The sequence below is a fragment of the Ostrinia nubilalis genome, chromosome 13, assembly GCF_963855985.1.
Source record: "Ostrinia nubilalis chromosome 13, ilOstNubi1.1, whole genome shotgun sequence".
Lineage (NCBI taxonomy): Eukaryota > Metazoa > Arthropoda > Insecta > Lepidoptera > Crambidae > Ostrinia > Ostrinia nubilalis.
This window is the reverse complement of record NC_087100.1, coordinates 10,552,393-10,576,446: the sequence shown is the minus strand read 5'-3', so window position 1 is coordinate 10,576,446 and position 24,054 is coordinate 10,552,393. Positions and strand designations below refer to the sequence as shown.

Here is a 24,054-nt window from a genome sequence, read left to right as displayed (position 1 = left end):
GCAACGTTTTTAAATACTTCTTTCAGCAAAACGATGACAAATGTCTTCTGTCTAAGATTGTCTATCATCTGTCATTCTTATGTCGTTTGATTTGTGTTGAAGAAAATGCATCAATTTAATTTGCAATGCATAAGTTTTTCTCTAAAAATAACGTTCAGTGAAAACTCTCTATCATTGTGGTGCTTCAATTCAAGAATTCAATCAATTCAAATAGCGTGACATTTCCTGCATTATTAACTATAATAATTTCATAATAATCGATATTATTACACATACTTATTAAGAATTAATTTCCCGTGCACAGTGGGCACATGTGCGCGCACGCAAGGGGCACGCGTGGTCGACCACTCTCGCCTGCAAGTTTACTAACCGAGTGGGTGTTTTGTAAACACGCGGCCGAGATGCGATGTTTTCGATCAAGATGATTCTCTGTGAGTATGTTTTCAAACATGTTTTTCTCCGATTCAAATGATGTTTTGACTAAACGGATTATGAGAAAGAAAGCATCTTTTGAATAAAGAATTATTATTGAATCCACTTTTTCTCGGACTGTTTTCGAATTAGTATTATTTAAGGTTGTTTTCTTACTGTAAATATGTATCTGTAATTAACAGCTGTGTATTTCAAAATCTGTATACTGTCCTATGGTTGAGATTATGATGATGATGATGATGGTACTGTACCTGTTTTTTTGCTACTGGTGGTACACAGTCCCACCAATACCCCGAACGTAGTTTTCACGCAGGAAAAATTGGTTAGAAGTTATTAAGTTATTTTAAAACGAATACTAGGTATTTCCACCGAGCTTTATGTTAAAAGTTGTATCATACCTAGTCACATTACAAAATTTCTTATTTCTAGTTTGTGGCGTGATGAAATAGGAAACGATTGAAAAGCGTATACTGCACAGTTTCTTTGCTACACTGTTGATAAGAGCCTTATCAGTGGTCATGGCTTAATTTAATTACTTACGTTACGTTTTTACTGTAAACATAGCTAGCGAGCTATGTTAGGTGTTTGAATAGCAGAATTTACTCTAAAAATTGTTAAGATAAAAGGGATCTTGGGTTCTATTTGAGGCCTTTCAACTGGAAAATAATCGTTATCATTTGTTTTCTTTCTCTTGTAAGTAAAAAGGTTAAGATCCTCAGCTGTGAAACTATGTAAGATGGCGATAATTATATAATGATTATGCTGACGAGAAGAAAACAGTGTTATTTGTTAGTGTGTGAAGTATCCCATAGTTTTCTATGGCATGGAAGAACAGAGACATTGTTGAAGGCATCCGCAGCCTTCGTGTGCCGAGACAATATTGTGAACAAAAACTAATAACATCGACGATAGAAACTGCTCTTTGTTTCAATACACAAGATATTGGAAATATCAATGCTTTATTAAAAAGGTCAAAGTTTTAGATTGATGAAGACAATAAGAGAGATAGTAGAAATAATAATCTAGTTAGGTACATTACTGAAATAGATATCTATTAAAACTAGATATTAGGATCTCAGAGCTTTTCTGTAAGTAGTTCATAAAGATAATGGCCCTTTGAAAATTACTTACTTCAGTTTAACTTTTATTATCAGTACCATTGTGTAACAAGACAAGTGTTTTAAAGTGGGAATCTATGAATGAACAATAGAAACAATCCCAAATATGCCAATGCCAAAAACAAAGACAGAATGTTTCGAATTTGGCTGAGCATTGAAATAATTTGTGCAATTTAGCGTTCTCGTGAGTATGTGCTTTAATTTATTAGCAAACTTGTTGCTAATGGTCGAGTCGTGTTTTACGGTGTAAATATCTTAATGGCTATGTAATAGAAAACTTCGTTACGGCCTAATAGTTATTGAATAGGAGCAAAAGAACTAAGTAGCTTTGGTAAAAACTCGAAAAGTATTTTTCGATTTGTGCAATCTCCTGCAAGGTCGGTTTTGGCGTTTCGTCATGGTTATTGGTGTTACAATGCCTCCTATTACTATAATCACTTATTGCTACGGTGGTAGATTTAAGTATCATTACAATAAAAGGTCAATCGGGCAATGTATAAGCTATTATGTATTGAACTTTAGATTGGCTTAATAATATAAAAAGTATAATGCCTGTGTTTAGTAAATATACCTACACTATTAATTTCCATCAGGTCAGATGCAGTTAGAGCTTCCTCATTGTGGAAAAAACATACAAAATTTAATTGGTCTGCTGCAGTTTTTTGTTACGACAGTTCATGGTCAATGAATCCCAAATATGTAATGGCCAAAAATACGCCCAATGGTAAAAAGTGAAAATTAATGGGACAAAAATAAAAAAATAAAGTATCAATAAGTATGAGATGATATAGCAAAGATAGTATAGTTAGGAGTATTATAGACGTTTAATAAGTTTTAAAATTTATTTGAAAATGCGTTTCAATATTTTGTTTCATTAAATTTTTCCATCTACCTGGTTAGTGACATCACTATGCGCGCCAGAGCCGTGAGTCAAGATGCATTGACAGAAACGTGCTCCGCTGTGATATTGTGAACGTTGGAATTTTTAAAAAGCAGCCATGACGTCATCCGTTATTTTAGTCTATAAAATTGTTGGCAGAGCGCTCATTTTTGACAGGGTGAATGAGTTCATTAATCTGTTAATTGAAACTTATCATGATTTTTAAGGAAAACTATGGGTATAATTTTTGAAGTCTTTAAAAATATACTTATGGACTTATCTTAAACATTTATGGTTATTCTTAATTTAAAGGTTAATCTTTGGATACATTTTGTTTATACACAAGGTAATTAAGAACCAATTTCAATCCAATAGAATCGAAGTAAATAAGTATGAAGAAGAGAGATACATACATACCTATAAAATATTTATATAACAAACAATACTACTTTTCCCTCAGCGTACATATTTATTTAAGGATAAATGTACTTGCGGGTAATTTACAGTCTGGTAGTTGGCTGGTTGTTAATTGCTGTCTAGCGCTGTTGTGATAATAACAATATAAATAACGCGAATAAAGCAATGTGTGTGTGTCAGCGAGCACAGAGCCGCGGTAGAGCAGGTAGAATAGCAAACAATGATAACGTCCCCCATTTTAAAGCATTTCACTTGTCTGCGCCGGGACAATCGAGGCACCTGACGATAGGTTTCAATAGATGAAATTTTTACGCATTTATAGAGTACATTTTTACATTATTTGATTTATATTTTTTATTAATCACAAAATAATCTGAATGAACACTGAAATGTGGAGTTCAGAAACCTATGTTTCCCAAAGTATCTTTTAACGTGGAATACCAAATTAAATCAATTTTCAGTTTAATTTAATAAAAATAGATAAGTATAACTCTCTTTATAATAACAGTAGATATCGTTCGTTAGCAGAAATTATTCAAAAAATGTGCATTTGTGAAAGTTATCTCGTTTACGCCGCGTGCACATCATTACCGTTAAACAAGTACTTCTAATATTACACCAGACACCAAGTTTTGGACAGTATTGTCTTAAGTTTGATACTCAAAAGAAAACATACCTTGACCACTAATTGCCCGCCAAACTCGTAGAGCGTCGTCACCGATGCCAAAGCCTCCAACTCAAGGACTGAACACAACACAAGAAAAACTTGTTGTCACTGTTTCGAAACCACTCAGACACAAATGCTGACGAGGCAACTCCAATTCACAACAGCAGGGGCACAAGTCAATGTATTTCCACGTATGAAAAAAACTTTTTATCAATTTTAGATTGCAATAACTTATTTTATTTACGAACGTCACACATCACTATACAGAGTATACAACACAGGTGCGAGATACGCCAGGGTTCCGCGGCGACTGAATGTGCCGCCAGACAGGGACGGCGCGATGGCGCTAGAGTGAGACCGCCGCATCGTAGGTGGGAGGACGACCGCTAAACACCAAGAATGCACAGTGCTCTACTTTCATTGCACAACCAGCACAATATTTTGACTGATAATTTTTTTTTTCTATGATCGTGCTAGCTAGTGCCTCTTATTAATTTCACTGCTAATGATGAGACTAGTTCTAATAAACTTTTGTTTAGAGATGTGTCTGTATACAATTAGCTTTCTCAGACATTTACAAGCAATTATTTGTCTAATTAATAAACACTCATTATCCCAATAAATTTAATTGATGTTATTTACTACGTTTGAAAGACATGGTTACTTGTAAACGATCTAATTTTTTCTAATAAATCTCATTTATCGTGAAATTTTAGTTTTCCATAGATCTGGGAAAATTAAATTAACTACTTTTCATTGTTATCATTTGTAACGTTTTGAAGTTAGCAAATCTTTTTACTTACCAAATTTTTAGTTTGATTATCAAGCTTAGCATGATAATATTTGTATTATATCGAAAACTCGTAAAGTAATACATATTTGCCTATTGTATTTTCGACATTTATGCACAATAAATGATTATTATTATGATTATTGTTATCAATACATAAAAAGTTTCATTTTTATTAGGCACCTAAGTAAAACATCAATTTTACTGCCATAATCTTAACAAATATCTTTTGTCCGCGAACACGTGTACACAGCCCACTGTGCGCCCGTACCGCCTGTTACCTGGTACCGGGCGGTGCAAGCCCCGCGCTCTTACGTTTCAAATTTTTACGATCCTCTACTATGACAATCTTGGCATACTAAAATTTAATCGTCTTTGTTTTTTATCCCGAACGAACCTTATAAGCAGTGAGGGGTTCGAAGAGCAACAAGTTGGTTTGGCTTCGGAATTTTAAGTTGATAATTTTAAAAGTAAATGTAGAGTCATTTCAGTTTTTTAATAGCTTTAACGAAACTAATTTTTACAATGCAATATTCAATATAGTTTCTTTTGGAGGAGTTTCATTTACAATATTGTTTAAATATAGTGCGTTAAAAGGTTAAAAAGTCTCCAAAAAGCTACAGGTTGCAGGGATATTGTTTTGCAACAAAAGGTAACGCTCGCTACCCACGTGTTGAGCACAAAGGGATACAGGTTTATTGTAGTTTAATGCCTTTATTAAAGCTTTATATTGCTTACATCTTCTGACGTTTAGAAAAGCTTTTTTTTACTTCAATAATAAAATATCTTATTCAATTACCGACATATCCTACGAGCTTTTTGAACTTAATAAAATAACTTACTCGTTTCGCTTAAATAATCCCTAACAACATTTGAATCACAATAAGCTTTTAGATATTAACCCCCTTACTAATAAAACTTACACGCTCGTTGAACAGTGTTTTAAAGTGACGTTTAGTATGGAAATGTCATTTTAAAACAGTGTTTAATAACTGTGTAACTTTTTATTAGTAAGGTGGAAAATGTATAAGACAGAGAAAACTTTTATCAGACTTTGTAATTAGCTAATTTATATTTTATTTACTTAATAAGATGCCCACACTACAGATTCTGAAATTCTGATGTGCTTTAACGTAAGTTTATTATTTTCTACGCGTTGAATATCTAAATACTTTGATACTTTCGTGTCATAGACTGTATATTCTAAAAATATCGTCTACGCACTACCAAAACAAACTTTATAACAACTTTGATTATGAACCTAAATTTTATAAATAAGGTCATATAGCCAATAAAAACACCGGTTGGGTTTCTCTAGATATCGCAAAATAAGTTTGTTGTTTCCTCATTGAAGCCGAAACGGGTTTGTTAGCATCTAAGCACGTTCTGTCGTGATCATTGGTTAATTATGATCATAGATATTGAGATAAATATTTACGTTTAGTAGACTTGTATAAATTGTTGTTTGCGTAATCAACACAATTATCAAAGAAACAATATAAAAAATGTTTTATAAGCTTTCGCGACGAAAAAGTTTTTACTTTTTTTGGGCGAAAAAGAAACCGGCGTTTTTCTCACGGGGATCATCAATATCTATTAATAAAAACAAATCAAAATTTGGTACAGCGGTTTAAGTATAAAGATTACAGACTCAAGTATACAGACTAAAAATCATATTTTTTGCCTGATTTACGCATTTATTAAATTTGTTCGAGAGACTGGACTTGTAGAGAGACTGGGCGTGATGTTACAAATAGAAAATAAAAAAACTAGTATTCATCTATTCAGGATTAAATAATATTGCATATAAAATGCATATAAAATGTGTGTAGGTAGACAATAATCAGTGCCGTAATTATGTTCATAAACATCTTTTAACTGTTACATATTCATCGCAATAGAATAATATTATAATTATAAAAGTAGGGAAAGTAAGTAAAACTGTTATCGGACTTGCAATAACGTTAATTAGAAGAAAATAGTGCTAATTTTCTTCTGAATTGTGTCCGGTAGCTTATGTAGAGCTAGTGAAGCACGATTTTGACAATTTTCACGATATCGTGTGGTTAGTTTTTCAATCTGATTCATTTTGTTTGGCGGTGTGAAAGTCGAGTTGAAAATTTAACTCTTTAAAATGATAATCTGAATTGTAACAGTGAAAGTACCTACTTGGAACTTATGGTTAGGTAACTATAGAAAATGTGTTACGCGAGGGACATAAAAATGTATTCCTACATTTGTTTTTGTATACGAAAATGGGCATCGATTGCGTAAACTTCTTGTTTACATAATTATTAGGCATTGATTTTAATGCATTATAACATTAATGTTTAAACGTTGAGATAATGTAATTATGTGAAAACTATAATAATAAACATATCAAACTTTCGCGCGAAGTTATCTAAGTACATTTTGTATTTTTTTTATAAATCTTTTATCAAGATCATATAATATAGTAGGTGAACCTACATCAATACCTACTCTTTACATACTATAACTATCGCCTGTATTGACAAACATTACTATGAGGTCTCACACATACAACGCACAGAGTGACACACGAACCAATCACAGTGCTCTATTCAACGTTATGCGTTTGATTTGCTGCTTCACATAAGCAAGCATAGTTTGTGAATGCGAGCGTAAAGCTCTTGTTGCCAAGTGATCTCTACCAGTAAACTGCAGGAGAGAAAATACGGATAAAGAGTTGTTTCTTAGTAACTGTAGCAAATACTGTCTCTAACCTTGATAAATGCAGATAGCGATGGTATCAGTCTTCCGCCAGTGTATCTTAATGTTATATCATCATTACCTGATAAGGTATGTCTTAAGAGTTTATACCTTATTCAGTTTATTGTGTAAGGGCGTAAGATTTGTTCACTCAGTAAGTGCTATAATACTGTGATTTTTATTATAAGTCAAAATTATAACTGTGATAAAGATCTGCTTTCACAACATTTCAATAAATAAGTAAAATTAGCAATATTTTTTCAGAAAATATAGTGTTATGTCGATAGAATGTTGAATTTTCTTACTGGCCTTTTTCTTTGTGGTGCCACTAATGTTTCCTATTTGACTCTATTACCCTTATTTGTTTTCCTATGTCAATTTTCAAGGTTCATTATTTACTGGGAACCTCTTTCTCCACAATCGTGATTCAGACAAGTCAGTACAACCACGAGAAAACAGACAATTTATTGAACTATTTCAAAATGTAGAGTCACATATTTTTAATTAAGTAAAGAAAGAAAGAAAGAAAGAAAAATTATTTATTTGACAACTAAAAAGCACAAAAACAATGAGGCGGAGAAAACAAAAATGTTGCCAAAGAGGTCACCCACTCAGTATTATCTTGACAGTTGACATTTTACTGCCAAGTGCCAAGACACTGGTTTTCAGTGGGTGCCTTGTACGCAGGGGCAAAAAAAATATAATAAAATAAATTCAAATTAATTAAAATTCACATTAAAATAAAAAATAAAAAATAACAATTACAATAAAATTAAAAAAATAAATAAATAAACAATACAATTACTAAAATTTTAAATAAACATGTCCAAAAAAATATAAAAATTAAAATTCACAATAAAATAAAAATTACAATAAGAATAAAATTAACAACAAAAAAAAAAACAAAAAACAATACAATTAATTTCAAATAAACATGTCAAAATAAGTAGTACTTGCGTTGCGAATTAATATTTTTAATTACGTATCAATTAACTTAATTACTCATTTTAGGTTAATCATAATCACTTAATAACCCAAATCAATTGATGTAAATGTATTTGAATGTAAAAAGTGAGTCACTTAAAGCACTTATCACTTATTAAGGGTCATTAATGAGTGTCAAACGTTTTATGTGGGTTACGTTACGACGGATTTATGTACCTTTAGGGCAATAGGGAGAGCTGGTATTTCTAATATTTACTTATTAAGATGGGAAGGGTGCGGTTAAATATTTTAATGAGGTAAGTAGGTATAAACTTATTGACATTCATAAGATTCTATTGCTTGATCTTTCTAGATATAGGCTGTAGATATAGTCAAAAAGGATAGAAAGGATTCGCTTAGCTTGTGTTAGGACTCGAACCCAAGATGCATGCGTCTAATCTTTTAGTTTTCTGACACTTTTTATTACTGTAATCTGATTTACTTTATAACTTTAGAAAGTGCATTTATAAAGAATTAATTATCTAACAAGTTTAATACTTAAATATCCCACACCCGTGTAAAGCTATTGTTAAAATTATCATGATGTTATAAAATACAAAAAGTGGTTAATTAAAAAATAAAATGTCGATGCACGCGCAGATTTCAGACTTTTGTTACTGAAACGATACTTCAATAACAGTAAAGCACAATTTCAGAGATTTTTGCGTTCAAGTTCAATAAACTTACGCATCAAACGTTTTTACAAGAATAGGTGTTTGAATGTTTTATAATTATTGTGTCAAATAGAAACGCAATTGAACAAAGGTTATATGTAGATCATAACAATTGCTATCATTGTATTTATTCCATTGAAGTCAATTTAGTCGCCCGTAGGGACTGCTAGTCCAGTTTATTTTACGCCGCTGAATCGACGTGTGCGGTATAACTTTCATTTTTTCACTTTTATTTATTTTCGGCCAGTTTGTTGTTGTGTTTTGTTTTGGTTAACACTAACGTCAGTTGCGTTGTTTTTATTCATAAATTCTTGCTAACTAATTTGTTGACTGCCAAGCAAGTTGAAAATTTTTTGGTGATTTAAGATATTGTGACTGGTGAGTTAAATAAAGATGGATTTAATAAAAGACGATCACTAATATGTTTAATTGCTGTCAGTGTTATTTAAACAAAATTGAAGAATATAATAGATTTTTTAAACTTTAATGGTTTCTAATTGGCAAAGGAACTGACAGTTGCATACATTTAACCAATAAACCGATATGCTGATCAATGCAAAAGAGTGTAGGTACTAATTAGGTGTGTGCAATTCAAATGATTTTACAAGATTGAATATATTACTCTACATTGCCTGTTTTTTCACTAGTTTCAGTCACGCATACATGGTTTTAGCATTTCTTCTTCCTAACACGTATTATTTTTGCATTTCCCATGTATAATGCTTATATGTTAGCTAAAATTGAGGTGAAATGGGTTGTACTTTGCATGAATTTGTACAAATTATTATTATAAGGAAAATAAGACCAGTGTTTTATAATCCGACGTCCGTCCGTAGTACATTATATTTTGAAATACTTATAATAATTAACGTCATGAAAAAACTTTGAACTTCAGTTTTTCCTTTTTTTGAGAGTAATAAGTAGGTAAACATTTTACGTAGGTTGTTAAAGAAAATTGCAATGAGTTTTTCGATTGCCTTAATAGGTAGGTAGTAGGATAAGTGTTTTATTTCGATAGTTTTAACCAAAAGACGTGTGTATGTCTAGATAAAGCCCCCCCTCAAAGATTTCCATAATGACCGGACTTGCGCTGCATCCAGGTGCTTCCCGCGACCTTCATCAGATTCGCAGTGCACCTATTAGAAGACCTTAGAGCCAGATTTAAACTACTTGATTCCATAAGCATTTCCACATCTATATGCATACAGTAGATGTGGTTTTCTTCGGTAGTAAGGATCAATCATTGGCGTATATTGGCTATTTTTCAGGGAGGCCTGGCCCCTGACATGTCATGTCACAGTGTAATTAATGTTAGCTCTTGAGTGAGTACAAATATCATCTTCGAATCGGGTAGCCCTACATCCTGGCCATGCCCACCTCCGGTATACAGGTTGTCCCAAAAAGTAGTGTCAAGCCGAAGCCCAGAGGTATCGGTATACCGTGACTTGATAGTTTTCAAGTTATGTTTTTTTTTTACAACATACAGGATTTTAGTTTACATTCGTGTTATGGATGTAAATACTTCTGAATCAGCTAGGCCTAGTATTCATCTAATAATAATAAAAAAATCAGTGACCAAAAAAGTGCCTAAAGTGCAGAAATTTAAAACAATCATAACTCGAAAACTATCAAAAATCGCGGAACATACATGGGTGTGATTTGGATAGCCCTAGTGATGCTCTACTCTGGGCTTCGGCTTGACTCTACTTGCTTGCTTGGCTTGATACTACGCCCATGGCTGCTGTATTCGATAGGCAACTAATAACTTCTTGTATGGTGCACAGGGAGTGATGGCATCGAGGCTAGTGAGCTGGTGGCAGAACGCACTGCGCAGGCGGCCCGTGATCACCAACACTGCTGTGTACGCGACCTTCTACACGGCGGCCGAGCTGTCGCAGCAGACGTATAACAAGATCTATGCGGTAAGAATCATTTTCATAGTTACGTTTCAAATATAGCTTGATCTATAATTTTGAGTTCATACTCGTACATACCAAACATAGCTTGCTCTACCACCACGGGGAACATCATTTTACCTGGCAGTGAGAAGTGGCGTTTAGTTATAATTATCCGTTAATTTTAAAGGAAAACATACAAAACAAAATCATTATTATCATTGTCAAATTGTAAAGGGAAGAATATTGTATTCCCAGCTTCCCGTTCAAATTGCCTTTGCTTAGGCTGGGTTGCACAATCTTAATTTAACTTCAATTTGACAACGTCAAAAATCTGTCAAACTCGATACAAAAAGCACCTAGGTTATCGTTATAGTTACCGTTAATGTTGGGCGGTGCAACTCTGCCTAAGTGTTATACAATGTTTAAACTAACTATGAAATAAGACACAAGTAGCGGTGCTACAGAAATAAAATTTTAATGACAAAAATAAAAACAAACGGCAGCAATTTGTATATTTATTCTAAACAACAAAAGATTTATGGCAGCGGTGGGATTCGAACCCACGCCTCCGAAGAGACTGGTGCCTTAAACCAGCGCCTTAGACCGCTCGGCCACGCTACCCATATGGGAGCGAGCGAAATTAGCTATCACGATCTATGGCCGTTTCTGTGCGCGTTATATCTATTTATAGAATGTAGTAAATAGCACGTACATGCTATAAATAAAGCTACTATTAATTAGATAAACAGTATTTAGGCGCAGTTACACTATGCGGGTTTATCGTACTGAAGCGCGAGCACGCACACCGAAGTATGGGCGACACTCAGCGAAATTAAGTGAAATGCGTGTTTACACTAATGTCTTGATCAATTTACCTCATAGTGTACCGAACTGCGCCATTTAGTTGGGTTTGAAATTAATTAAATTGCTGGGACGGTTACAATTAAAATAATAGCAAAAATAGCTGCGGATAAATTTAAAATAATTTTATACTGCTATTGAACTCTACATTCCGTATTATATATGCAGGCTAATTACTTAAGCTCTACCATCAATATTTTAGCCTTAGTCTCCAGACTTGAAATACCTATTTGCCTTACTTATGACTTTTTTCTTTACATAACGACGACGACTAGGTAAGGTGTCGCAAAATATGAAAATTGATGTTAAACGAGCAAACGAAAGGTAGCATTTACGGTAAGTGCATGTAATTCGACCCATAAATGGATAACTAGTCAACAAAAATGGCGTCGCCTGCAATGCTTCCTGTAAGTGGGCAATTAAGTAGGTAAAGCACGTAATATAGAGGCTCTAGAATTAAATCATAACCGCCGTATTTAACAATTCAACGGGTATTACCATAATTTATATTTTATTAGTATAAACCGAGCTTGAAAACCGATTAAACTGTAGTCAGTTTAATCGGTTTTCAAGCCTAGAATGTAGAGTTTTTAAAGAAGTCGTGTCTTGAAATTATTGGCTATCACTTACTGGCTTTGTATAGTTCTTCTGAATTTAGGTTGATTCCATGCACAGGCCCGGTTTTCACCACTAATCAGATTTTCTGGTCTAAATAATTAAATCTGATTGGTTATTCAAAATACTTCTCCGCTCCACTCTGCTTTGGTGGAAACAGGGCCATAGTCGTCAAGTCGTTTCCCGAATGAATCTTGTCAGAAGAAAGAGGTATGAGTGACATTAGTAAATTCTTTTTCCTCAATTTCAGTCTGAAAAACCTGAATATGACTTCGGTTCGGCGGCACGCATCGTAGTAGCAGGGAGCACCGTCTATCCAACTGCATTGTATTATTGGTAAGTAATAAAGTCTATGATACTCATATTATAAAGCTGAAGAGCTTGTTTGTTTGCTTGAACGCGTCAATCTCAGAAACTACTGGTCCGATTTGCTTCTTGATTAATTCTTTTGCTTTAGGCTATAATATAACACCCTACACACTACAGCCAATAGGGGCGGAGCAGTAAAGAAAAATGTTGCAAAACGGCTCAGCATTTAATGGATATTGAAACGAAAATACAATAACTTTTTCTCTTTATTGTTTGAAAAGAGACAGATAAACTTCGGCCAAAGTCAAAGTCAAAGTCAAAATTTCTTTATTTGTTTAGACTAATAAATAGTTCTTACAAATCGTCATAGCCGAACAAAAAACTTGTCTGACTTTCCAATTTATTAAGAAAGAATTATATTTTTATTTTCATCGTTACAATGTCACGAAAACATAACTGAAATCGGTTAACTAAGCCTGGCTGCTTATAATTAGTATTAATTTATTTAGGCACATTACAAATTAAGTAACATTTTTATAATAATTGTTGAAAATTTCTTTCACCTTACGTTACCTAAGTAGGTACTTACAAAAGGTATCTGATGCCCAACTTATTTTGTCAAGAACGCCACTATTCCTTGTTAATTATTATAAATCATTCTCACTTTATTATGATCTATCACCTAATTAAAATTGTAATTTGTTGTACATGATTTAATAATAATTAATTAAAGTGTGATATGACATTGTTTTAATTAACAACAGACACTTCCTTGCATTATTCACTTTTTCAACCAACCAGTCGTAGAAAAATCGATGAGCTACTTCAAGATTTATTTATAATTATAGCCCTGTAGTTAAATGATAAGTTATCATCGATCTGCCAAGTTAAACACTGTAGCATCTTCATCATCATCATTTCAGCCACAGGACGTCCACTGCTGAACGTAGGCCTCCCCCAACGATTTCCACATCGCACGGTTGGTAGCGGCCTGCATCCAACGCCTTCCTGCTACCTTTATCTGTGTTTATCTCTACCTTTGGTTGAAGCAGTAGTTATTTTGCGACAAAAAAATATTTATTGTCGACTGTATAGTAATTACTATACTTTTGTTTTGACAGGTACAGATTTTTGGACAAGACGTTCGCGGGAACTGCAGTGAAAACAGTGGCTAAGAAGGTGGCTGCTGAACAGTTTATTGCCACTCCAATATTGCTGGCAGCTTTTTACACGCGTAAGTGTTGAATATTTTAATGCTGAGTTGCACCACCATTTGACCGTAACTTGAACGATAACCGGAGATTTATTTGTATGGAGTTTGACAAACGTTTGTTAAAGTTAAAGTAAGATGGTGCAACCCAGCCTTATTAATTAGCGACTGAATAATTGACACTTTCAGAAGATTCTAAAAACTTGATGGTTTGGCTGTTAGCTCTATGGTGTCAATTAAAATGTAGACTTTGAGGAAGACCTAGTTCAATGTTCAATACCAATTTTCTTCAAAAATGGAAAGCTGCCGGAAAACTTCCTTTTTTTATTTCTCGGGGTGTCATACCTAACTTATTTTTAACCCTACAGCAACTGTAACACATGCTTTGTTTCAGTAATCGGTGTTCTCGAAAGAAAGGAAGACGTGTTTGAAGAATTGCGGGAAAAGTATACAAAGACATTGATAGCAAACCAGGCGTTCTGGATTCCCTCCCAGACTGTGAACTTCTTTTTTGTGCCTCCTCATTTGAGGGTGGTGTACGTTGCTACAGTGTCTTTCGTGTGGATAAATGTTCTGTGCTTCATCAAAAGACAGAAGAATGGTAAAGTTGCTGAGAAATAGGAGTTATGACGTTAATAAGGAATCAAGTTATTTAAAGGTGTACAAAAGTGCTAATATAGCTCGTTTAAGTAACAAGGACTTGTAGTTTATGGTAATAAACTGATTGTATTTGCAAGATATGTAAATAAATGTGTAAATAATTGAATATTTTATGTATCATGAATATAAATAAATGCATGTATGTACCTTTAACAGATGTGATAATCTAAATTAACATTGACACTGGTAGGTAGCATACAAAAATGTAGAAATTAATTTAGGAAATGATGTATGATTTATAATTTTGTTAATTAAATGCTAGCAATAAGATTAGTAGTTACTTAAGTAAAATAAGTACAAAATGCATTAATCACGTTGTTACAACGTCACCTGTGCAAGTTCCTCTTGTGTTAATAGCAACTAATTGATGTAACATATCAGCGATCGGTACGAATAAATAAAAATAAATTGTTTGTCAGTAATTCGAAATATTTTTTATTGTTTCCTCAACACTCTACTCATGTATCCATTTCTATTTTCTTTTGAAGCAATCTACACACAAAATTGTATAATTTAGATTTGTCGTTCCTGATAAACGCAAAAATACATTGGACAAGAAAAAGGGTCGGTTAGAAAATCTTCAAAAGTACCTGACCTAGTTTTATAAATAGACTAAACTAATTCTAAGCTTTTTGTTTTTAATCAATGAAAAATAAATAAAATGCGTAGTTTTTCCAGTATGTTTTGTTTTATAAAGCTAGGTAAGTTTTGAAGATATCTAAGATTTTCAAATCGACCCTTTTTCTTGCGGTCCAGTGTATTTTCTTTACTGAAAAATAATTTCCTTGAATTCTACATTTCGTAGTTTTATTTGGGACAGAAATTGAATCGAATCGAACTATCAAATCGAACTATCAAATCCAAATCGGGAACTATGTCATCTCTGTAATTAGTGATCCAAGGAATAGGCCAACATGCGTAGATGTTGCATAATCTAATTGGATAAACTTATTGTCTTGATGGTAAGGTTTCTTTACGCGTCACCTACAACGGGTTGTGATAGTTGTTCAACGGATTCCCTCAGTAGTGCATTTGTTATTGAGTGGAACACAGACAATTTCGAAGACGAGTATTTTTTCCAATTGCTACTATATCTTCCAAAAGAAGCTTGTAGTTGAGCGAAAACTTTGCTGAAGTAAAGTGAGCAGTTTCAAAAATGGATAACCTTAAACTGTACCTCAATTGTTCAGTGGCTAGGAATTATGTAACTGAAAATATATCTGGTGGAACTAATTCGTTGATAAGACAACAACTGCCACTAGAGTCTAATAAGGCAGTCGACATTGGGAACCTATCGGCCATGTTTATCGGAGTGCTAATCAACTTTATTTTGCATTATAGTGTAAGTATGTTATCTTATTATGTGGTTTTCACAGCGAATCGAATTTGTAATTGCTATTTTATTGTTTTATTGACTATTGCTATTGTTTTTGTTACAGTTCTGTAAATCCAGTTCAGTGATAACAAGATGTTTAAATACGAAAACAGTGTCAAGACTCCTAGCGTTAATAATTTTAGTGATATGTTTACCCATAGTCATACTGCTTTTAGTGTTAGCTGTATGTTACAAAGTGTTGTGTTCAGTAATCATAAGAAGAAGGGACAAAAATTTCGTAGGATTTCTAGACAGTTTTGATGTTTTCTGGAGTTTAGAAGGTGATGCTACTATAAACGTTATAGGAGTCATAGAATCCGATTCTCCAGAAGAACTGGCCAATAACATTAAAACTAAGCTACAGAATATAACAGTTGGTAACGAAGGTATCGATAAAATATTCTACAGAAGAAATGAAGAATATGGTTTCTACTACTGGAGAAAATACAGTACCATTGACTTCAGCCAATATGTTGAAGTGATTGAGCTACCAGACAAGGATGAACTAAGTATTGTAGACTTAGAAGATGTGATGGATGAGATTTCGAACCAATCTTTGCCCTATGACAATGAAGGCCTATTCAAAATTTACGTCACAAAACAAAGGGTGGGAAACTATGACGAGGAAAGGGGTGAATACGGGATAATGTTCGTAATACATCATTCAGTTGGCGATGGAGTAGCTCTGCTTGAGTTTTTATGTGAAACATTAGCAGATAAACAAGAAAATAGTTCTGTAAACATGTTTTCTGTTCCTGAAACAAGAATATACGATACCCCCGGTGCTTTGATAGACATGATATTGAAATTGTGTGAAATTCCCTTCTGTTTTGTTGATATGATTATGAGAAAACCTGATAAGAATTCTTTGCATGGCCCATCATTGTTGGGAAAAAAGTATTTCAGATGGACACAATCAGACGAGAATTTGTTGCTAATGGTTAAGGAGATCAAGGATAATGTGGATAATTTAAATTTCAGTGATGTGTTAGTAACTGCGTTATCCAGTGGATTGCACAATTACTTTACTAAGGTAAATTATACAATTTGCGACGATGTAACAAATTAATTTGAATAACCTAATTTTGTCATTAACTTTTAGACAATGGCCCATGTTCCAGAAGACCTAGCAGTAATAGTTCCTGTCAGGTTCCCCAAATCATCAACCATTAAACCTACGAGTAATTTGCTTTTGAAGAACGACTTTAGTGTGACCATATTAGATGTTCCAGTTAAGGATAATAGGAGTTTAAATGAAATAAAGTACCGATGCAACAATCTACGTAAAAGCGCTGATCCTTTGGTAAGTATTATTAAATACAACAGTCTTATAATTCCTTCACGATTTTACCAAGTAACTATGAATAGTTACTGGAAGTGAACAAAATTAATTTAATGATTTGGCTGGACTTGTTCTTGTTACCCGACTGCGCCAGAAGGAGGGTTATGTTTTTTTTATTTGCGTTTAAATTAAGTTTACAAAATTAAATGATTTTTAAGTGAAAATGAAAATAATAATATGTAAATTGAAGCATATTTTCAATTTGGAAAAATTCATGAAATATTGCTTAATTTACAGTCGAACCACTACTTCATCAAGCTGGTCAGTGTTTTGCCCAAGCAAGTGCTGCAGCCTCTCCTGAACAGCAGCCAGGCGACGATGGTGTTCAGCAACATGCCAGGGCCTGACAGGCTCAGCATATGTGGGGGCAACGCTCTCAAGGAATTAGTATTCTTCGTACCACATAAGGGGAATACCGGTAAGGCACGTGCGCAGGAGTGTTAAGTATTTTCGTCGAACAAAGCATCTGTATTTACAGGTCTGGCGCATAACTCAGTCAGTGTCTGAGGTCTGGGAGCGGCGCGGGAGGGGTGACATTGACATAATTATGACGTGACAGAGCATACAGGGTGGAAACGTTAAGTGATCTCACTCGATTATTTCTAAACTATACAAGATATCGAAAAACTGATTACTGATTTTGAAAGTGCTTCACAAGCTCTTTCAAACGGTACCAATAATAGGTTACAGAATAAACTGGATCTATCCGAAAATTCAATGTTTCCAGCTTCCATACATTTAGTAAAACCACATACTTAATATTAAAAACTATACAAGATATTCAAAAACTGGTTACTGATCCTGAAAGTGCTTCACGTGCTCTATCCAACGGTACCGATAATAGGTTACAAAATAAACTACATCTATCCCAAAATTCAATGTTTCCAGTTTCCATACATTTAGTACAGCCACAGTCATGGCACTCATGTATTGATAATATTATAGCAAGTAAAGGCTAAAACCAATGTTTTCCAAGAATAATTTTAAATAAGAATGCAATTTACGAGTTCATTTGAAGTGTTTATTATTTAATAAAAAAATAATACTTCTAATATTGTTTGGCTCACATACATTTAGTATGGAGGATGAAAACATTTTATTTTCGGATAGATCCAGTTAATTTTGTAACCTATTATTGGTACCGTTTGATAGAGCTCGTGAAGCACTTCCGGGATCAGTAACCAGTTTTTTGATATCTTGTATAGTTTAGAAATAATCGAATGAGATCACTTATCGTTTCCACCCTGTATAAATCTCTCACTGACGTTTGACGTGCCGCTCCCAGACCTCAGGCACAGACTGAGTTAAATGCTAGGCCTTTTATCAGGAAATAAGGAAACATCACCTTTACCTATTGCTTGGTCTGATATAAAAATTGTACCGCTTGATTTAATGAAACAGCTTTGCATCCAACGTGCTAAACAATAATATCAATGATAATGCAACATGCTGTAATACAATACATAAGTGACGTTGGTATAGGATGACCCAAGAAACACTACACCCCTTTATTACCAACAGCATGTAACGTAACACCATCTTCCTAGCATCGTGGTTTACACTTCGTAGATGATTCATCAGATGAGTATCTAGATTCTAGACTACCTAGGTACAGTGAAGACCACAGAGAGCTTCACCCTTATGTCTATAGAGAGAAGCTACTATTGAGCTTGGCAGTATGGTTAACTTCAGAAACAGTATTGCTAATATCAGATCGCAATTTTCACCTCTAAGCAAATATTTTTAAGGTTGAACTGTTTTTGCTGCACACTGTAAAATGTAACCTCAACGTGTCTTGACGATAAACTGTGTGGATTGGGAAATCTTAGATTCTCACGAATTCGTAGTCGTGTAGAGTGCACGATTTGCAGCAAATGCTAGTGCTTACTTTGGAATAGGTACGACTAAGCGAATGTTTGAGATCTATTATTTCATTTTTTTAAACGAAGAGCCTATAAGTTTTTAATTATTCATTTAGTTAGAGGATCATTAATTATCAAATCAATTTCAGAAACTCTAGATACTTATTTATAGCACGTTACAAAGAGTTTTAATTAATTTTTCGTCTTGAAGGTGCCTCAATACTTTTATGTTTCTTCAGGAAATAGCTTCCGCGTAAAAGTAAATAGGCAGGATTTTTATTTATGAGGTAGATACGAGGTATTTTTTATTTAGCCATAGGCCTGCCTACCTTTTGACAGAAAAACTAATGATGCTGCTAATGCAAAGCAGCTTGCTTTTGTAAAAAAATACACAAAAAGCACAATGTCCCGTGAAGCGCCATATTCGTGACTAAAATTGCATGAACCTATGCAGTTTCCCAACACCCATGCGCCCTTTCCTTGAACAGTTTTAGAGAAATCGAGTATTAATCATTAATACGTTTATTTCAGACATAGATCCATAGGTGTTAGTAACTTGATAATCTTAATCCGTTTGCTATTTGCAAACGTTTTCGACCCACCCTTAATTTTACCTTAGACAAAATAAAAAGTTCGCCTCATTTTCAGGGCTAGACGTCACAGCCCTTTGCTACGGAGGAGTTCTCCGCCTGGCCGCGTCGGTTGACAGAGCCCTGATGGCCGACCCTGAGCACCTGTCGTACTTGCTTGATGGCATGGTGTACGAGATCAGGAGGCTCCACAAACAGTACGTGAAGTAGAGATGAAGAAGGCAGCGGCGATGTGATGGCATCTCAGTACAAATGTAAGGATTTGCTTGGCTTCACAGATTAAAGAGTATGTTCAAGGTTTGCTTGACGTATTACGTATTATTTATTTCGCATGTATTCACAAACACTACTATGAAGTCTCGCAGTGCATTGGTGATACACGAATCAATCACAGAGCTCTATTAAATGCTGTGCGTTCGATTTGCTGCTTCACTTAAACAAGGATCGTTTGTGAATACGGGCGTTTAACATCTTTTAAAAACATGTTAAAGAAGTAATAGAGAACCATTGATTCTAACATGGTGAGCCATTGGGGGCTTATTCCACTATTCCCCATTGACAATCCCCGTCAACGGGGATTAATGAACTTTTTGTTCACTAATCCCCGTTGACGGGGATTGTCAACGGGGAATAGTGGAATAAGCCGATATTTTTATCTCATGTTTTATTTATTTATTTATTTATTTATTTATTTAAATTATTATTTAAATAAATAAATTTAAATTTATTTAAGTTTATGTTTTTATTATGATATCTACCTACTTACTAACGATGATAGACAGTATTTCTTTGCAAAGCGATAGTGTTTGAATCTTCGATGTAAAAATGATGACTATTTGGTAAGGTAGAGCTAGATATTACAGTCTAAATAAGAGTCGAGTCTTAAATTGACCTTTATTTAAAACTGTGCCGCCACTAATCCTTCAAAATCATGTAACAAGTCAGTCACGCACAGCAATGAAAGTATCCTTTTTGAGTTTTAGTACAACACAACAGAAAGAAACGTTCTGTGGCACACAAAAAGCGTTTTACAGCAATGTGATAAAAAATTCGTCACGTTTTGTTGCAGAAAATGGAGATAGTCAACAAACGCCGCCTCTTCTACAAATATCAAAAACACGTCTTTTTTCGGCCGAGCAACAGAAAATATTGTTAGTTACTTATCTACATAGGTTTCCCCAATTAATTGAACGATTTAAAAGTCAGTAATTTATAAGACAATTGTTAAAATACTAGTTGTTGTTGTTTTAATGCCAATTTGTCTTTTTAGTTGTTTTCTATTAAAGTATAAAATATTAACTTCAATATTTTTATTAATCTATATGTTACCTAATGAAAATCATCAAATCGAAAACGTAAAGTTATCGTTTTATTACGGTAATAATACTTAAATAACATTAACAAACTACGATATAATATGTTAGGCAATTCTAAATTACTTACATGTAAAACTCCTAAAATACGATAGGTTTCTGAAACTTAAGGTTCTAAAGTTATTTCGAAAAAGCTTCGCCTGGTGACAACTTTTCTATCTGGGCTTTGAGTCTCAAGTTTTCCAAGAAGAGAAGATTGCATTTTCTTATCTGAAATGGTAAAAAATAAACGATGTGCCAATGCAATCTATTGCGAATAGAAATGATATATCGGACTTATCGGGATATTTCTAAGGTTAGCTTCAATGGCTCACTTCATTCAAATCGAAATGTATGTTTGGTATCATCTCGAGTAGGCCTCTTACATTAGAGTTTATTACGTAGGTACCTATGTTGTAAGTGGAAAACTTTATGGGCTAACGGAAATGTGATAAAATTATGTTTTGTGACCTAATTCTTTTTACTCGCTGTAATATTATTTCGGATCTAGTTTGAACTACGTATACCTACAGCATAAAATAATGCTATTTTTTTTTTAACAGTCTAGTCCATGCTTATAGACATCGGCACTTTTTAACAGACTTCGGTCAGTAAAGTACAGTCACGGAATGAAAAGGTTCGTCAGTTTTCAGATTGATTCCTTCAACGTATCGCGAGCATATTATTACCTTTTGAAACTATGTTACAGAATAATCTCGAGTTAGAGAAAATAATCTTTAACTGTTCGTCAGTAAAGTTCAAAATTATTCAGATCAGTTGTTTGACGATTTATCTTGTCAAGAAGATTATTATGATTGATAAACTAAAACCTTCTTGTTGGTTCAACCTGCCATTATTATTTCTATTAAATAAAAAAAAACTATTGTCAATTGGTCAATGTCATCATTGCATTGCACTGATGGGATACAAAAATAAACAAGCAAAACCTTATTCGTTAGCAAACGTCATATTTATTTAAATGTTAGCAGCACTGTTTCTTGCACTGTTATGTTGGCAGGTTTGACTCTTATAATACCTAGTGCAAGCGAAAACCGACACTAAGGTGACGAACCTTTTCATTCTGCGACTGTATTATGTAAGTACCTACATCAATCGAAACACTGCTGCACTGTAGCTTCTTAATATGTCGTAGCCTCTTAGGTACTATTTTGTCTGTAGTGGACTACCATACATATGTACAAAGCGATAATATGATAGAACCTCACCTCGGCCAACAACTGGGCATTAGGAGCCTCTCCCTCGGTCTCCAGGTATCGAGCGATGGTGGTGTCGAGCTGAAGCCTGGAGTGCTCGCACATGGCCATCACGCCCCGTACTGTCGCTTTCAGATGCTTAATCTTCAGTTCGTATTTGTTCTTCTGAAATGGTAACACACTTGTACTACAGAAATACTTGATTATAATGATGCATCCTATTAATATCCTTGAGGCCCGGTTTCCACCAAAGCGGAGAGAAACCGTTTGAATAACCAATCAGATTTCCAAACCAAAGCTGTGTGGAGAGGTAAAGCAGAAATCACTTAACCTGATTGGTTATTCAAAAATATCTCCTTTCCGCTTTAGTGGAATCTGAGCTTAAGGCTATATCTATGTGGCGTTGCCAGGTATTCCCACTTGGTTTTGAAGGCTTTAATTCTAGTTAACCCATCCCATTTTACCTCTGACTTGGATGTCAAAAGCCCCAATTTTTTTAGCTTGATCGACCAGTCATTCCATATTAAAATTTTGCTGGAGAACACATTGAACTCTACATCCAAAGAATAAGAGCGATAAGCGTTGCGTTTGGGCGAGAACTCGGTTACATTTATTTTAATGGAATCTTACTATTAATTAAACAAAGCTATAAAACAACAAACAGCATACTTGCGTCCGCTTCCTTCGGCTTAGATCCAAATACTTGTCCCCCACAGCGATGAGCGTGCGATGCGCCTGAGTTAGATGCGCGTACGCATCTCTGACGCGGCGGCGCAGGCGGCCCAGCGCTTCGTCGCGCTCGCCAACCGCCGCGCATCGATCGTGGTAGGATTGAAGTAAGGATTCGTAGCGCTTTGATAACTCTTCGTACCTATGAAACTATGTTTGTTAGCATTCCTTCTTCATGCGTGCCAGGTGGCTGTCGATCCTGGCTATTACAGGAGTTGCAGCGGTGGGAAAGAGAGGTGGGAATAGTCCCGTTCAGGAGTTGCAGTGGGTGGGAAAGAATGATGGGATTGCTCCCGTACTATATCAAATCAGTGCATGTAATGGTGGCTGAGGAGGTTACGGACTTGAGCCAAAGTCTGGCCACTAAGCGATAGCTTGGTTCTAAGAGACACTACCCCTTATCCTTGATTATTAAAAGCAAATCTAAAAGCTAATGCACGAGATTTGTAATCATCATAGAATAATTTTGGAAGTAGGTAAGTAGGTTTTGTACTCACTGGTACTGCAGGCAAACGATGCTAGTGGTAGACCAAGGTTCTGCTAAGTTGACGTGACTTCTTGGTTTTATCTCTGAAATATTCGTATTGACATGCATCTAATGTTTTACTGTAAGCATGAATGGAAGTGGAACTCTACAAAAGCATTCAGTTTAAGAAGACTCCTGCACATAACTATCAATAACTAAAAATTTCTAGAAGGTAATCGAATGTTTTAGGAGTAGGTATGTAGTAGGGTACTTGCCTATTTTGGAACTCTTGGGCTCCTTCTCCGAGAAGTCGCTGTCCCACCAGTAAGCGTGCGAATGCGCATGAGTGGACTTGCAGCGCAACATCTGATCTTCATACTTGCTGGTTTTGGCAAGGCTCCGTTGCAATCCTTCTAGCAGTTGCCGAGCGTTTTGTAAACCGTTCACAAAATTCTTTTCATGCTTTGGGGTGGACTGGACAGAAAAGGTTGTCATACGTTCAATAAATTAACTGGCTAGGACGAGTTTCGCTTAGCTTACTAAAGAGGCATAAACTCGATTCAAATGAAATGGTTTAAGGTTTAAGCGGGAGCAGCTGAAAGTACTTACGGCAAAATTGTTGATCTCAACACATTTTATATTTTCTGGAGTAAAGAGACCGCTCTCCACTTCTTCAGCTTGCATTTCAGAAAACAATGTAAGTATCTGTGTAAATCAAAACTAAAATTGAAAATTCCTGCAATCTAAACCGGTTGTTTGTATTGTTTTGTGTTTATTGATAGGTAACGTCATCAACGTCAACGGGCGACGTTAATCATAGACAAATAAATAAGAGACAACAGTGATAGAGATAGATATAGAGGTTTGACTAAAAATGTT

General features: G+C 34.6%; 4 protein-coding genes and 1 non-coding gene across 6 annotated transcripts in view; 2 read left to right on the top strand and 3 right to left on the bottom strand.

Moving 5' to 3' along the window:
• LOC135077654 (rab11 family-interacting protein 4) overlaps positions 1-3,845 on the bottom strand; it is a 92,952-nt gene extending 89,107 nt beyond the window's left edge. The window contains exon 1 of the mRNA XM_063972217.1: positions 3,524-3,845. The gene's annotated coding sequence lies outside the window, so the exon portion shown is untranslated. The remainder of the gene's footprint in view (positions 1-3,523) is intronic.
• Positions 3,846-7,139: 3,294 nt separating this feature from the next.
• LOC135077194 (mpv17-like protein) lies at positions 7,140-14,668 on the top strand. Of its 2 annotated transcripts, none has more exons than XM_063971744.1 (5): positions 7,140-7,188; positions 10,477-10,614; positions 12,317-12,402; positions 13,497-13,609; positions 13,980-14,668. In XM_063971744.1, the coding sequence occupies exons 2-5, from the start codon at positions 10,483-10,485 to the stop codon at positions 14,204-14,206; spliced, it is 558 nt and encodes a 185-aa protein (XP_063827814.1). In that variant the 5' UTR covers positions 7,140-7,188; positions 10,477-10,482; the 3' UTR covers positions 14,207-14,668. The 2 variants fall into 2 exon arrangements, with proteins under 2 accessions (XP_063827814.1, XP_063827813.1); XM_063971743.1 differs by lacking the exon at positions 7,140-7,188 and adding an exon at positions 8,905-9,070.
• Trnal-aag (transfer RNA leucine (anticodon AAG)) lies at positions 11,130-11,211 on the bottom strand. The gene has a single exon. It is a non-coding gene; the product is annotated as a tRNA-Leu (tRNA).
• A 579-nt stretch (positions 14,669-15,247) lies between the features above and the next one.
• LOC135077191 (uncharacterized) lies at positions 15,248-20,713 on the top strand. Its single transcript, XM_063971741.1, has 6 exons — positions 15,248-15,587; positions 15,685-16,653; positions 16,723-16,923; positions 17,200-17,380; positions 19,473-19,668; positions 20,484-20,713. Exons 1-5 carry the CDS (start codon positions 15,402-15,404, stop codon positions 19,622-19,624), a joined length of 1,689 nt encoding a protein of 562 aa, XP_063827811.1. The 5' UTR covers positions 15,248-15,401; the 3' UTR covers positions 19,625-19,668; positions 20,484-20,713.
• Positions 20,714-20,761: 48 nt separating this feature from the next.
• Positions 20,762-23,931, bottom strand: LOC135077193 (uncharacterized). The gene is made up of 6 exons (XM_063971742.1): positions 23,785-23,931; positions 23,451-23,649; positions 23,207-23,279; positions 22,650-22,851; positions 21,993-22,145; positions 20,762-20,997 (listed from the first exon to the last, which is right to left on the bottom strand). Exons 1-6 carry the CDS (start codon positions 23,857-23,859, stop codon positions 20,908-20,910), a joined length of 792 nt encoding a protein of 263 aa, XP_063827812.1. The 5' UTR covers positions 23,860-23,931; the 3' UTR covers positions 20,762-20,907.
• Positions 23,932-24,054: the final 123 nt, after the last annotated feature.